The sequence below is a fragment of the Bison bison genome, unplaced genomic scaffold (genome assembly GCF_000754665.1).
Source record: "Bison bison bison isolate TAMUID 2011002044 unplaced genomic scaffold, Bison_UMD1.0 scf7180017864471, whole genome shotgun sequence".
Lineage (NCBI taxonomy): Eukaryota > Metazoa > Chordata > Mammalia > Artiodactyla > Bovidae > Bison > Bison bison.
In genome coordinates this window covers 40,719,252-40,734,380 of record NW_011495032.1, presented here as the reverse complement: position 1 = coordinate 40,734,380, position 15,129 = coordinate 40,719,252, and the positions used below count along the sequence as shown (strand labels likewise).

The following is a 15,129-nucleotide window of genomic DNA, read 5'->3' as shown; positions in this document are numbered from 1 at the left end:
GATGCCATCCAACTATCTCATCCTCTGTCGTCCCCTTCTCCTCCTGCCTTCAGTCTTTCCCAGCATCAGGGTCTTTTCAAATGAGTCAGCTCTTCGCATCAGGTGGCCAAAGTATTGGAGTTGCAGCTTCAAAATCAGTCCTACCAATGAACACCCAGGACTGATCTCCTTTAGGATGAACTGGTTGGATCTCCTTGCAGTCCAGGGGACTTTCAAGAGTCTTCTCCAACACCACAGTTTAAAAGCATCAATGCTTCGGCGCTCAGCTTTCTTTATAGTCCAACTCTCACATCCATACATAACCACTGGAAAAACCGTAGCCTTGACTAGATGGACCTGTGTTGACAAAGTAATGTCTCTGCTTTTGAATATGCTGTCTAGGTTGGTCATAACTTTCCTTCCAAGGAGTAAACGTCTTTTAATTTCATGGCTGCGATCACCATCTGCAGTGATTTTAGAGCCCCCGAAAATAAAGTCAGCCACTGTTTCCCCGTCTATTTGCCATGAAGTGATGGGACCAGATGCCATGATCTTCGTTTTCTGATTGTTGAGCTTTAAGCCAACTTTTTCACTCTCCTCTTTCACTTTCATCAAAAGGCTCTTTAGTTCTTCACTTTCTGCCATAAGGGTGGTGTCATCTGCTTATCTGAGATTACTGATATTTCTCCTGGCAATTTTGATTCCAGCTTGTGCTTCTTTCAGCCCAGCGTTTCTCATGATGTACTCTGCATATAAGTTAAATAAGCAGGGTGACAATATACAGCTTTGATGTACTCCTTTTCTTGTTTGGAACCAGTCTGTTGTTCCATGTACAGTTCTAACTATTGCTTCCTGACCTGCGTACAAGTTTCTCAAGAGGCAGGTCAAGTGGCCTGGTATTCCCATCTCTTTCAGAATTTTCCACAGTTGATTGTGATCCACACAGTCAAAGGCTTTGGCATAATCAATAAGGCAGAAATAGATGTTTTTCTGGAACTCTCTTGCTTTTTCCATGATCCAGCGGATGTAGGTGTACATCAAAAGAAAAGTTGGTATTCCTGCATTTAAAAATTGTTTGTGTCAATTTTTGGTCACTTTTTTCTTACCACTTCTCTCATAAATATGTATAATTCTTCATTTTTTCATATCTGAACTTATATCAAGTTCTAATGTATAAATCAAGTTCTCCGTTCTTCTTTGGGTTCATCCCTTTAAAATGGTGGAAAGACCACTGAACCAAGAGAGCAGGTCTTGGGTGTCTAGTCTTAGCTATACCACCTACTAGTTATAAATTTTTAAATAAGTGATTTAACCCCTTGATAGCTATGAGACATACTTCAGATGGTTGGGGTAAAATGTTAAATAATACATACGTATTATGTGAAGTGCTATACAGATACAAATATTTTTGTGGTAATTATTACTCAAATTTTGTTGTTCCTCAAGCTATCACTGCAAACAACAGAACTGAACCTCCTTGCCTTGCGCTACGGGTGTCTTAAGATTTTTAAGTAAAGAATTTTCACTGCCTCTCCTTGTAGCCATGTCTGACTTTTTTCTGCTGGTACTAAATACTAAGGATTTAGTATCTATATCTATATAGCTAGCTAATGTGTGTCAGTATGTCAAGCCTAGGATTTTGGAAGTGAAGACAATACTAGTATATGATAGAATTTTTTTATCTCTTGATGGTAAATATCCTTATGAAATCCCCTTCTCTTACTAAACTAACAATCACTGCCTTTGGAAGTGAATCAGGATTTCAGTATCACTAAAAGATAAGAACTCTTTTCAAAATAACATATCCTCCATATCATTATCATATGTTAAAAATTAATAATAATTCTAAGGAATGATCAAATATGATCAAACCCTCCGTAAGGTTTTTATTTTGAAAATTTCAAATCCAGAGAGAAGTTGAAAAATAAAATACACACTTTTATACCCTTCATCTAGATTCATTAACATTTTGTAACTTTCTTTTTCTTCTCCCTTCCACACCGCCCCCATGTATATGTGTAGTTGTGCGATAGTTACCCCAAAATTAGTGCTTTAAAACAGCTATTTTAATATGTCATAATTCTATAGATTGACTGGTCTTTGATGGTAGTTCTTCTGCTCCCTGTATTGTTGACTGGGCAGTAACATTCAAGATGGCTCACCTTGGCACCTTGGTGGTATTGGTGAGAAGGATCAGCTGGGATGCCTAGATAGCCTCTCTGTTCTTCTGGTCCCCTTTCCCTGGCCATCTGTCTCCTCCTCTTCTCTTCATCTTTTCCATCTCTTCATATAATCTCAGGGACTCTCCCTTTCCATGTGGTCTCTTCAGTATGGTAGCCAAATGTCTTACATGATAGCTCAGGGCTCCCCAGAACACAAAAGGGGCATCTGCCAGGTCCTTAATGTATGAAGTGAAGTGAAGTCTCTCAGTTGTGTCTGACTCTTTGCTACCCCATGGACTATAGTCTACCAGGCTCCTCCGTCCATGGGATTTTCTAGGCAAGAGTACTGAATGAGTTGCCATTTCCTTCTCCAGGGGGTCTTCCTGACCCAGGGATTGAACCCCAGTCTCCCGCATTGCAGGCAGATGCTTTACCCTCTTAGCCACCAGGGAAGCCCTTAATGTATAGGCTCAAAATTAGGACAGAATCAGTTCTGTCACATTTTCTTAAAGCACTCACAGGATCTGCAAGTGTTCACTGTGAGTTGGACTACACAGAGTTAGAATACTTATATGCATGGTTCATTGGATGCCATCTTTGGAGAATGAGCATGCACACACTCTTCTTTTTAATAGAACTATTTGAAATTGCAAGTATCATAACACTTTACCCTGAAACACTTCAACCTGACTCTCCTAAGTACATGGAAATTTTCTTATGTAACAGTTAGCATACCTAAGAATGTTAAGAGTGATTCCATATATAATTCCATATATAGAGATCCCACATATACATTTTCCCATTGATCTGTAACGTATTTTTTACACTTTAAAAAAAAAACTCAAATCCAAAGCTTACCCACTGCATTTTGTTGTTAGGTCCCTTTAGTCTCTAGTCAAGGCCAATTTTTCTTTGAAAAGCTCCCATTATGAATTGTCCTACTATTCTTTAACAGCTGTTTTGGATTCCTCCGCACCCCCCCTCCACCCCCCCACTTCATACCCTGAAACTTCAGAGCATGGAGATGGGATCATTTTTCTCCTTGTTGCCCATTGCCAATTCCAACTGCTTATCTCCTTTCATCCTAAAAAAAATTCCTGCTCGTTTGAAGCATGTAACTTCTGACTTTGCCATATTATCTCTTTCTATAGCTATCTTTTACCTTCCAATCATTCCACTCCCATCAGCATTCTTAGGGCTTTCAGCATCCTCCTAAATGTCCCTATCAACCACCTGGTTTCTCAGTTCCTAATGTGAATTCCAAAGAACTTTTCTTTTTCCCCATCTTGACAACTGACGAAACTCAAACCAGTAGTTCTCACAGTATATCTCCAGGCTATCAATATCATGTAGGAACTTGCTGGAAATGCCATTCTTGACCCCCACCCCTCACCTAATGAATGAGAAACTCTGGATGTTGGGGCTCAGCATTCTGTCTTTTGATTCCAGTTGATTCTGATGTTAAAGTTTGAGAACTATCTCCCTAGATTTTGTCATCATCAGTAACCGTATCACCTTTGAAATACTAATTTCAAGTATCTTTCTCTAACCCATTTCTCCTCCTAGCTCAAGTAATGTCATTCTTCTATTCTCTTTATTTCTTGCCAAAGAATGTTCAAATTACCACACAGTTGCACTCATTTCACATGTTAGCAAAGTAATGCTCAAAATTCTCCAAGCTAGGCTTCAACAGTACGTGAACTGAGAACTTCCAAATGTTCAAACTGGATTTAGAAATGGTAGAGGAACCAGAGATCAAATTGCCAACATCTGTTGAATCATAGAAAAAGCAAGAGAATTCCAGAAAAAACATCTGCTTCATTGACTACGCTAAAGCCTTTGACTGTGGATGACAACAAACTGTGGAAAATTCTTAAAGATATGAGAATACCAGATTACCTTACCTGCCTCCTGGGGAACCTGTATGCAGATCAAGAAGCAACAGTTAGAACCAGACATGGAACAACAGACTGGTTCCAAACTGAGGAGAGTATATCAAGGCTTTATTGTATATTGTCACCCTGCTTATTTAACTTCTGTGCAGAGTACATCATGCAAAATGCCAGACTGGATGCAGCACAAGCTAGAATCAAGATTGCCAAGAGAAATATCAATAACCTCAGACATGCAGGTGATAACACCCTTATGGCAGAAAGCAAAGAGGAGCTAAAGACCCTTGAAAGTGAAAGAGGAGAGTGAAAAAGTTGGCTGAAAACTCAACATTCAGAAAACTAAGATCATGGCATCTAGTCACATCTCTTCATGGCAAATAGATGGGGAAACAGTGGAAACAGTGACAGACTTTATTTTCTTGGGTTCCAGAACCACTGCAGATGGTGACTGCAGCCATGAAGTTTAAAAAATGCTTGCTCCTTGGAAGAAAAGCTATGACAAACCTAGATAGCATGTTAAAAAGCAGAGATATTACTTTGCCAAAAAGGTCTGTATAGTCAAAGGTTTGGTTTTTCTACTAGTCATGTATGGATGTGAGAGTTGGACCATAAGGAAGGCTAAACGCCAAAGATTTGATGCTTTTGAACTGTAATGTTGGAGAAGACTCTTGAGAGTCCCAGTCCATCCGAAAGGAAATCAGTCCTGAATATTTACTGAAAGGACTGATGTTGAAGCTGCAACTCCAATACTTTGGCCACCTGATGCGAAGAGCTGACTTATTTGAAAAGACCCTGATGCTGGGAAAGATTGAAGGCAGGAGGAGAAGGGGATAACAGAAGATCAGATGGTTGGATGGCATCACTGACTCAATGGACATGAGTTTGAGCAGACTCTGGGAGATGGTGAAGGACAAGGAAGCCTGGCGTGCTGCAGTCCATGAGGTCACAAAGAGGTCCAAGTCATGTCACAAAGGACATGACTGAGTGACTGAACAACAAAAACTTACTTCAACAATTACCTGATCTCATTAAGACTTCCAGTCTGTTGTCTTCTACTTTTTGGCTCTTCATCACCTCCCTTTTGTTATCACTTCCCTCCCCAGCCTATATGCCATATTCTGATTCTCTTCTCTCTTTCCTCTGTTTGTTCCTCTGTTGCCTAATGAAATCCCATTTTGCAGCTCAACCATCTTTTTACTCCATACCTTCACCCAAGCAGCTAAAGATTGCTGGAGAAAAATCACAAAACTGTGATGACTATACTTTCCTCAAATTCACAGCCACAGTGTAACATGGGCACTGAATTCTACTTGTCAGTTCTGTTATAGTTCCTTAGTAAATTTCTTTTCTTGGTCTCCATAATGTCTTAAATCTATAGTTCTCCTTCCACATATGATCTGGGCTCACAACTTAGCTGTAGGTCTTTCAAAGAAAATAGATGCAATCAGATGAAAGCTGTGCCTTCATCTTTGTTATGGAGGAAATGTCCTTATTCTTATTTAAGGCCAATCCCTTCATTCATTGATATCCAGGATCTCATCTACTTGTGCCTTCTAAAGACTGTCTTGAAATTATACTGTTATGTTATACTGTTTCTCTTATGCATCTTTTCTAAATCACTCTGTTGTTTCTTAATATTACCCTTTTTAAAGAACCGTATTATGATCTTGTGTTTCCCTATAGCTGTTGCCCCTTTTGTTTGCTCCCCTCCCGGAAAAATCCTTTGAAAGAGTCGTTTTACTCATTCTCTCTTTTTTCTTATCATCTCCCATTCTCTTGTCTACACTCTCAAAATGGGCTTTTACCTCCACCACTCCACTAAAATGTATCAAGTTTATAGTAGCAATATTTCATAAACTCCACCACTCCCTCCTTAACATGTAAAGCTTTATAAACTTTTTTCTATAAACTACTCTTGCCTGGTTTTTTCTTCCTACTAAACCAACCATTCATCCTAGGGTTTTTTTGGTTTTGATTTTGCTTTCCTCATCAGAACTGTAACTGTTGGAATATTCCCAGAACACTATCCTTAGCTGTCTTTTTTTCTAAAGCTCTCTCTCTAGGTGATCTTACATGTTCCCATAACCTCACATACTGATGGAATATCAAATTCATATCCTTGCCTAGATCTCTCCCCTGAGCTTTAAACTTACATATTTAAATGCCTACTTGAAATGTCCATTTGGTTGACTGATTTTTAGCTGCCACCCCCACCCCAGTAACCTTGTACCATATCAGCAAGTGGTATCACCATCCACCGTTTTTTGGTTCAAGCCAAAAATATATCTCCCTTGTTTTTTTTTGTTTATTTGTTTGTTTATACCTCATATTCAGTCCATCAATAGGTCTAGTCTATTATACCTCCAAAATATATCCTGAATCCAATCACTTATCAACATCTTCATAACTATAACTCTAGTCTTCCAACTCTCACTTGGGCCACTACAGTTGATTCCTAATGTCTCTTCCTTCACTCTCACCCCACTACCGACCTTCTTTCATGAGTAAAGCTGCCAGCGTAATCTTTCTGAAGCATAAATCATACATTACCCTTCTGCCTTGAACTTACTGTGATTTCCCATTACACTTAATCCAGGCTTCTCACTATGGCCTGTCTTCACCTTGCCCCTCTTTCACTCTGCTGTTTTAGCCATACTGATACTCTCTCTGTGTGTCCCTCATGCTAAGCTCATTTTCATCTCCAAGCCTTTGCACTTTAGCTCCTTCAGGGAAAGGGTCATCTTGCCTTAATTATCACTATATCCTCAACTTCTTTAGCAGTACCTGGCACCTAGCTTGATTCTCAGTAAATATTTGGAGTGCATCACATTGCTCATCTCTTGAATCAACTGAAGAGGGAAAGAAAGACTGGTTAAGTAAGATTTCACTGTTAACCAAAGACGGGGGGAAGAGTGTGTGTGCAAAGGTCCAGATGTGAGAAAGGCCATGGTAAGTTAATGAACCTTAAAAGTTCAGAATGATCTGCATGGCTAGAACATTAATGTTGAGGGGGAAAAAGCAAAAGATGAGCCTAGAGAGTTACACAGAGTCCAGTTTTTACCTGGCCTAAAGTCATGTTTAGAAGTTTGGACTTTTATTTCAAAAGCATTAGGAAGTTATTGAATAATTTTAAGCAAAAGGTATTTGATAAAGATTTGTATTTGAAAAAGATAATTCACTGCAGTGTAGTGCATAATTTAAAGAAGAACCAAAGTATCCTGTGAGAACTGTTAGAAAGTTACTACAGTAGCCCAAACCAAAAGTTAATGTACCCTGAGCCAACATTTGGCGTTGGAAAAAAAATAACAGTTGATGGATTCAAGAGAGAGGTGGGAAATAACACTTTATCTAATATGAGTGGGTAAATGAGAAGTCAGAATGACTCCCAGATTTCTGTCTTAAAAAAAAAACTGGGTGGATACTTACCCCTTGACTGAAATACAGAATGTAGAAAAGAAGCAGCAGCTTTCATTTGGGATGGGAGAAGCAGCAGATGATCTAATTAGTATAAGAATGTTGAGTTTTTATCACATGCACCCCCTCTGATCCACTGTGCCAGTTCCTTTAAAGTGTGTTTTTCATCTCATAGTCTTATTTATTTCTAGATCTGAACTGTTTTTTGTATCTATCTGATAATCTTGTTCTGAAGACAGATGTATATTGAGCTTTTTAGCATCTCAAAGTTTCTTATACCTGTTTGCTATCACATGCATTAATTGCTAGTGTAATTCTAGGATTGTATGAGATACATTGGTACATTGAGTGCTGAAAATTATTGGTTAAGAATTGTGCCTCTGTCACCTATTTTTGAGTATGTTTTGAATAAAAGTAATTATGTTCATCTTATTTCCTAAAATAGCAGCCTCAACTCCCAAATCTTTTTTCCACTTGAAGTGCTTAACATCAACTAACTTTGAATGTCTCGGTTCCAAATTTCCAGAAGTGGTCCAACTCGTTAACTCTTTCAGATATTCATTCCTGGTCCAGTAAGCTAAGGCCAAAGGGACAGGCAGGATTTTATATGCTTCAGAGCCACCCCTTCTAGGCTTTGGAAATGATTGTTTCTCCAAAAATGGAGGAGTTAAAAAAATTTTTTTTAATTGGAATCATACTGCTTTTTGCACTTAATATATCCTGAGTTTCTTTTAATGAATATTCAGAATAAGTTTTAATGGTAAATATTCAGTCAGTTGCTGCTGTTGCTTAAGTCACTTCAGTTGTGTCCGACTCTGTGTGACCCCATAGACAGCAGCCCACCAGGCTCCTCTGTCCCTGGGATTCTCCAGGCAAGAACACTGGAGTGGGTTGCCATTTCCTTCTCCAGTGCATGCATACATGCATGCTAAGTCGCTGCAGTTGTGTCCAACTCTGTGCAACCCTATGGACAGCAGCCCACCAGGCTCCTCTGTCCAGAGGATTCTCTAGACAAGAATGCTGGATTGGGTTGCTATTTCTTTGTCTAATTCAGTCAGTAAGTCAGTTCAACTAAAAAATGACTAGTTGCTGATTTAGTCTAAAACCAAAATGCTGTAAGCTTCAGAGTTGTCTGTATTATGGAAAAGTATTTACCATTTCCAATGGTTCCAATTCAGTATTGGGGCAGGTAAAGAGCACACACTAATTTTAAAACAGTCTATATGAAATGAGCCTGTAAAGTCAAAATTCTTACCTACTGGCTAAACTTTTTTTTATGAGAACTTCCTTAACTTGTTGAGGTGAAAGTTTTTGCTTTGGTAAAATGTTTGAGAAGGGAAAGAGGGAAGGAGGTTCCTTGCTTTTCTCCCCACTCTTAACCTGTATTAAAAATTACAATGAAATTTCAGGTAACCAGAATAAAATTTTACCTATACTGTTTATTCTGGCTAACACTAGAATAAGGAGAAAGTATATAATAGATGCTAATTGTCCAGTGGTGATGAATGGGTGCTCTACTGGCTATCCTCCAATCCATGTAAGTGTAAGGAGTTCTGCTACTAGAACTCAGAACATGCACTGACAGAATGGTCGGAACATCATACTTCGTTGTTTGGACATATGAGGCAGTGGCATTAGCGCTGCTGCTGCTGCTGAGTCACTTCAGTCCTGTCCGACTCTGTGTGACCCCATAGATGGCAGCCCACCAGGCTCCCCTGTCCCTGGGATTGTCCAGGCAAGAACACTGGAGTGGGTTGCCATTTCTTTCTCCAATGCATGAAAGTGAAAAGTGAAAATGAAGTCGCTCAGTAGTGTCCGACTCTTCACGACCCCATGGACTGCAGCCCACCAGGCTCCTCCATCCATGGGATTTTCCAGGCAAGAGTACTGGAGTACTTCTCTGGGCATTAGCACTAGGAGGCTCTAATCTAGAAATTGAGAATGAACAGAAAAAAATGAAGGATTAATCTTTTTCTTATCTCCATGGGTAAATGTTTTAAACATAATATGTTGTCATATATTTTTATGGTACATGAAATGTGTATTACATATTTTATGTAGCTCTTTTATTTAGAATATGCACAAGGCTCATACGATTGTTAATGTAAAAATACTCATGATATACAGTGTAGTAAGGGAAAATCTCAATAATTAGCCTAATCATTCTATCCTAATTCTTACTTTATTTATCCTAAACAATACTTTATTCCTAGTAATTGGTCATGTGACATAACCTATGAATATGGCTATTTTTTTGTCTCTATCCTTAACCACGGTGCTTCTAATGATTGGTTAAGTTTCAGAACCATTACTGTAGGTCGCTGGTTCTCAACTGAGGGCAGTTTTGTTCCCCAGGGGACATTTAACAGTGTTACTTTTGGTTGTCACAACTAGGGAGGGTGGGGTTGCTACTGGCATCTAGTAGGTAGAGGTCAAGGATATTGCTAAATATTATACAGTGTACAGGGGAGCCCTCTCCCCATCCAAACAAAAATCCCACCCAAAGTGCCAGTAGTACTGAGATAAGGAAGCCCTGATCTAGATGTAGCAAGGGGAGATTGTATGTCCCAAGCAAGTTATGTCTGGGGTTAGGATGCATTACTCTTTGAATAATACATATCACTCTAGTGCAGAGATTTCAGTTTATAAGAGAATTTCCCGGTGATGTTCTGTTCTGCTTCCTCAGATCCTGCCAGTTTTACTGAGATAACTAAAGACTGTGATGAAAATAAAGAGAATAAAACTCCAGAAGGATCTCAAGGAGAGGTTGATTGGCTCCAGCAGTATGATATGGAGCGTGAGAGGGAGGAACAGGAGCTTCAGCAGGCATTGGCTCAGAGCCTCCAGGAGCAAGTAAGAAATACCTCCATATCTGTCTTTTCCAAGAGATAGAGCAATAATAATAGTAAAAAACGTTTGTTAAGCACTTTATGTCAGGCATTGTTCCAGGTGATTTACATACAGTAAATCACTGAGCCACCTAAACACACTAAACTTGCTTTGGGCCTTTTCCTTAGGTTTGAAACAATTACTGATTTTTTTTTTCTTTTACTCCAAGTGCAACAAAATGTCTTGTTGGTTACCTTCTATTACCATGACTTGTTGCGTGCTAAAGCAAGATGGATTACTGGAGATCATTCCTAGTCCAGTTTTATTTTGTAAGCAGTTAAAACAGCCAATATGCGATCATGATTTTATCATTAATATTTTAAGGCAAAGAATATCGGGTCTTAATTTTAACTGCATTTTATCTGGGGAGCTTTAAAAAGAATACTGATGCCAGGGTTGTTCTTTCCCTCAGAAATTCTGATATAATTGATCTCAGATGTGGTCTGGGAGACTAGATTTCTTTCTTCTTTTTTATTTTCCTAAACTTCCAGCAATGATTCTAATGTGCAGGCAGTGTGGAGAACTGCTGCTTTAAAACTGTTTCAGAACCAGCTGTTCTGTATCCTTTTATTTATAAAAAGTACCTCCCTAATTGCCTTGTCATCAAAAATATATATATGTCAAACTGTTTTACAGATTGTTTATAGTAATCATCTGTTTCAGAAAACTTCCTTTCAGTGGAAAAGAAATTTTATTTCTTAGCAGTAGTTCCTCATAGGGCATGCGTGCGTGCTCCGGCATGTCCAGCTCTGCAACCCTGTGGACAGTAGCCCCCTAGGCTCCTATGTCCATAGGATTCCCCAGGCAAGAATACTGGGGTGGGTTGCCCTTTGCAGAAAAAGAGAAAAGAAGGAAAAAGAAAATATTTTAGCAACCTTCCTTTTCACATACTTTTCTTGTCAACTGACCTGGTTAAAATTGTCTTCTTTTTCTCAGATGTGAGGATTATGAGATGAAGGTTTCTTTAGTTGGCACACCTTCTTGTTTAGTCGCTAAGTTGTGCACACAACTTTCTGCAACCCCTGGACTGTAGCTCCCTGGACTCCTCTGTCCATGGGATATCCCAGGCTAAAACACTGGAATGAGTTGCCATTTCCTTCTCCAAGGGATCTTCCCAACCCAGGGGTTGAACCTATGTCTCCTGTGTTGGCAGGCAGATTCTTTACTGCTGAGCCACCAGGGAAGCCCTGCATAATTCTATTAATTACTAAAAGAGAGTCCTTTACCATCTTGTCTCAATGTAGACTTTATATACTTGGATAAATTTAAGTAATCATATTTCCTCTTAGAGAACACCTCTGTGACTTTCTTGAACACAGTATTATTGCTCCTAGGACTATAATGCAGAATAGCTCATTCTAAGCTTCTTATATATTTAACTTTAAAAACAAGTCTAGAATTGACAAAAGTATAAAACATGCATCCTTTGTAAATGATCTTTTCTCTCAAGATGAAAGGGAAAATTTGTAGTCAACATTTTCCTATTCCTTTTTATAATTAGTATCTAGTTGAGACATTTTCAGAGGTACTTTTTTTTTTCTTTAAAGAAAACCTCAGATATATTAGAAAAGCATAGAAATCTATTAATAGTATTTTGTGGAAATTTTGTTTTACCTTGTTGTCATAGATGTAGGCTCAGTGATGTGGTAGAGCCAGCTCCCTGTCAGCCTAGGAGAGCCCACTATACATAGCTCTTCCCAAATCTGCAGTCAGAGTTACATTGGTAGCTTAAAACTGGCCGTAGTAGGAAGACAGTTTTGGAAAAAGTAAAGAACTTCTCCATCTTTCTCAAGAGGTCATATTCTAAACATTCATAATTTTATAGAAAGCATTATTAGCAAATACGTTCAGAGCAGCTGACTTTATCCTTACTAAGTAAGTTTAATCAATACTTCTTTAAATACCTTAGTTTTGTCCTTGTTCCTTTAGGAGGCTTGGGAACAGAAAGAAGATGATGACCTCAAAAGAGCTACAGAGTTAAGTCTTCAAGGTATGGAGATTACTTTAATTACATTTTTTTTTTGTATGATGAAATGTATCACACACAGGAGTATATCAAATGTTTTTGTCATTTTTAATAACAATAACAAATTTGAACACCTCCCAGGTAAAGAAATAGAACCTTAGAAGTTACTTGTATACCCCTTCCCTCCCTCCCGGAGGAAACCAAACACTCAAACATAATTTTCTCATCTCTTTAGTTTTCCATCTTTTTATTATTTTTCTCTACTGTCTGGAAAGTTTCTCCAACATTATCACCAACTTCAAACTTTTTTTTAGTATTTTATGTCTATTATATTTCTGATTTTTAAGAACTGGTTTGTGATTGCTACTTTTTATAAGATTTTGGGGTAGGGTGGTTCATGAAAGCAATACCATCTCAACTCTGAGGATATTAAACATAGTTCATTTTTTGTGTGTATTTGATGTTTTCATCTCCCTGAGTAGATCTCTTTTCTCCATTTTGCTCTGTCCTGTGTGTTTATTTTGGTCTTTATATTCCATGTTAGAGCCTTTCCTCAGTTATCTAGTAATCCTCAGTCTCTAGTGATCCTTGGCTGTCAATTCATGATTAAGAGTAGGGAACTAAAGACTTCCTGGTGGTCCATTGGTTAAGATTCTGCCTGCCAATACAGGGGACACAGGTTCAATCCCTGGTCCAGGGAGATCCCACTTGCTATGGAGGAACTAAGCCTGTGCGCCACACCTACTGAGCCCACACTATAGCCTGAGAGCCATGAACAAGAGAAGCCACTGCAGTGAGAAGCCCATGCACCACAACAAAGAATAGCCCCAGCTCACCGCAGCTAGAGAAAGCCCACGCACAGCAGTGAAGACTCAGCACAGCCAAAAAATAAATAAATAAATCTTTTTTATTAAAAAAAGAGTAAGGGACTAAAAAGATTATTGGAAGCTCTGAGTATATGAATAGCTAGAGCTTGTCAACTTTGAGTTTTATAGGATTTTGCTATTTAGGGGATGGTATTAATATTTTAGGCCTCCTCTTGGGCTGGTAAGATTCCTAAAGAAAGTGTTCTAGTTTTATGCCTTTGCCTAAAGGTAAAAGATGTTGCTGCCAGAGTTCTGGAAGCAAAGTATAGGAATAGGGCCTACTGTGGGTCAGGGTGGGAGTTGCATCTTTGAATATGCACACTGTGGTCTCCTCCCATTTTCGGTATGGTAGTCCCTTGTGTCTGGAATCCCCCAATCCAGAGACTGTTTTACAAACTCTCCAGAGAGCAAAGCTCTAGACTTCGGTCATTGGCTAGCAGCATAAAGTAGGGCGGAGGGGTGGCTCTAGGAGTCTGTAACTCAAACAGCTTTTCCCTAATCCTTATTTTTATCCTCTTCTTAGCCTCCAATTTCAGAGGTACCTGGTATTTCCAGGTTGTATCTTTTGAAGACCCTGTGATATAAATTGGATTGGTTCTCAACTTTTGCATTACTGACTTAGGTTTTGGCTTTGACTATCTTAGGTCTGCTAAGTCTGTCACCCCTGGACATTCCAGCTTCCAGAATTTTGATGCTATAATCTCTTCCTGTTCTTCCCATTCTTAAGTATTCATGACTTTTATTTTTATTTTATTTTTTTTTATTCATGACTTTTAAACAAGCGTAAAACAAGTCTTTGTTTCTGTACAAATGCTCCTGGGATTTTTTATTTGAAGCCATTAGTAGAGATGGGTTCTTCCAGTGCAAGCACATCATTAAGGAGGAAAAAAAAATGGATCTTGGATTTTTTTATCTATTTAGTGTATTTTAGGTAAAACTTAGTTCAATGTTGAATTTCCATTATTTTTGTTCAAAGTATGATTTAATATTGAAGAAAATGAAAGGATGTTGATCTTTTTATGGTCTCTTTTCTATGAGATATTTTATGTTTGCTGTTGGCACCTATAATATGCACCAGCAACATATTGCAACATATGCAACAAATTATATTCTAGACAAATAATTTATATATGTCTGACTCTACACATGGACATCACCAGATGGTCAATACTGAAATCAGATTGATTATATTCTTTGCAGCCAAAGATGGAGAAGCTCTATACAGTCAGCAAAAACAAGACCAGGAGCTGACTGTGGCTCAGATCATGAACTCCTTATTGCCAAATTCAGACTTAAATTGAAGAAAGTAGGGAAAACCACTAGACCATTCAGGCATGACCTAAATCAAATTCCTTATGATTATACAGTGGAAGTGAGAAATATATTTAAGGGACTAGATCTGATAGATAGAGTGCCTGATGAACTATGGATGGAGATTTGTGACATTGTACAGGAGACAGGGATCAAGACCATCCCCATGGAAAAGAAATGCAAAAAAGTAAAATGGCTGTTTGAGGAGGCCATACAAATAGCTGTGAAAAGAAGAGAATTGAAAAGCAAAGGAGAAAAGGAAAGATACAAGCATCTGAATGCAGAGTTCCAAAGAATAGCCAAGGAGAGATAAGAAAGCCTTCCTCAGCGATCAATGTAAAGAAATAGAGGAAAACAACAGAATGGGAAAGACTAGAGATCTCTTCAAGAAAATTAGAGATACCAAGGGAACATTTCATGCAAAGATGGGCTCGATAAAGGACAGAAATGGTATGGACCTAACAGAAGCAGAAGATATTAAGAAAAGGTGGCAAGAATACACAGAAGAACTCCACAAAAAAGATCTTCATGACCAAGATAATCATGATGGTGTGATCACTGACCTCGAGCCAGACATCCTGGAATGTGAAGTCAAGTGGGCCTTAGAAAGCATCACTATGAACAAAGCTAGTGGAGGTGATGGAATTCCA

At 38.6% G+C, this 15,129-nt stretch overlaps 1 protein-coding gene across 6 annotated transcripts in view; it reads left to right on the top strand.

Moving 5' to 3' along the window:
- Positions 1-15,129, top strand: part of USP37 (ubiquitin specific peptidase 37) — an 86,151-nt gene that overhangs the window by 60,900 nt on the left and 10,122 nt on the right. For all 6 annotated transcript variants that reach the window (XM_010861191.1, XM_010861193.1, XM_010861194.1 and 3 more), the window contains 2 exons: positions 10,134-10,300; positions 12,266-12,326. In XM_010861191.1, coding sequence (XP_010859493.1) covers positions 10,134-10,300; positions 12,266-12,326 — 228 coding nt within the window. The remainder of the gene's footprint in view (positions 1-10,133; positions 10,301-12,265; positions 12,327-15,129) is intronic.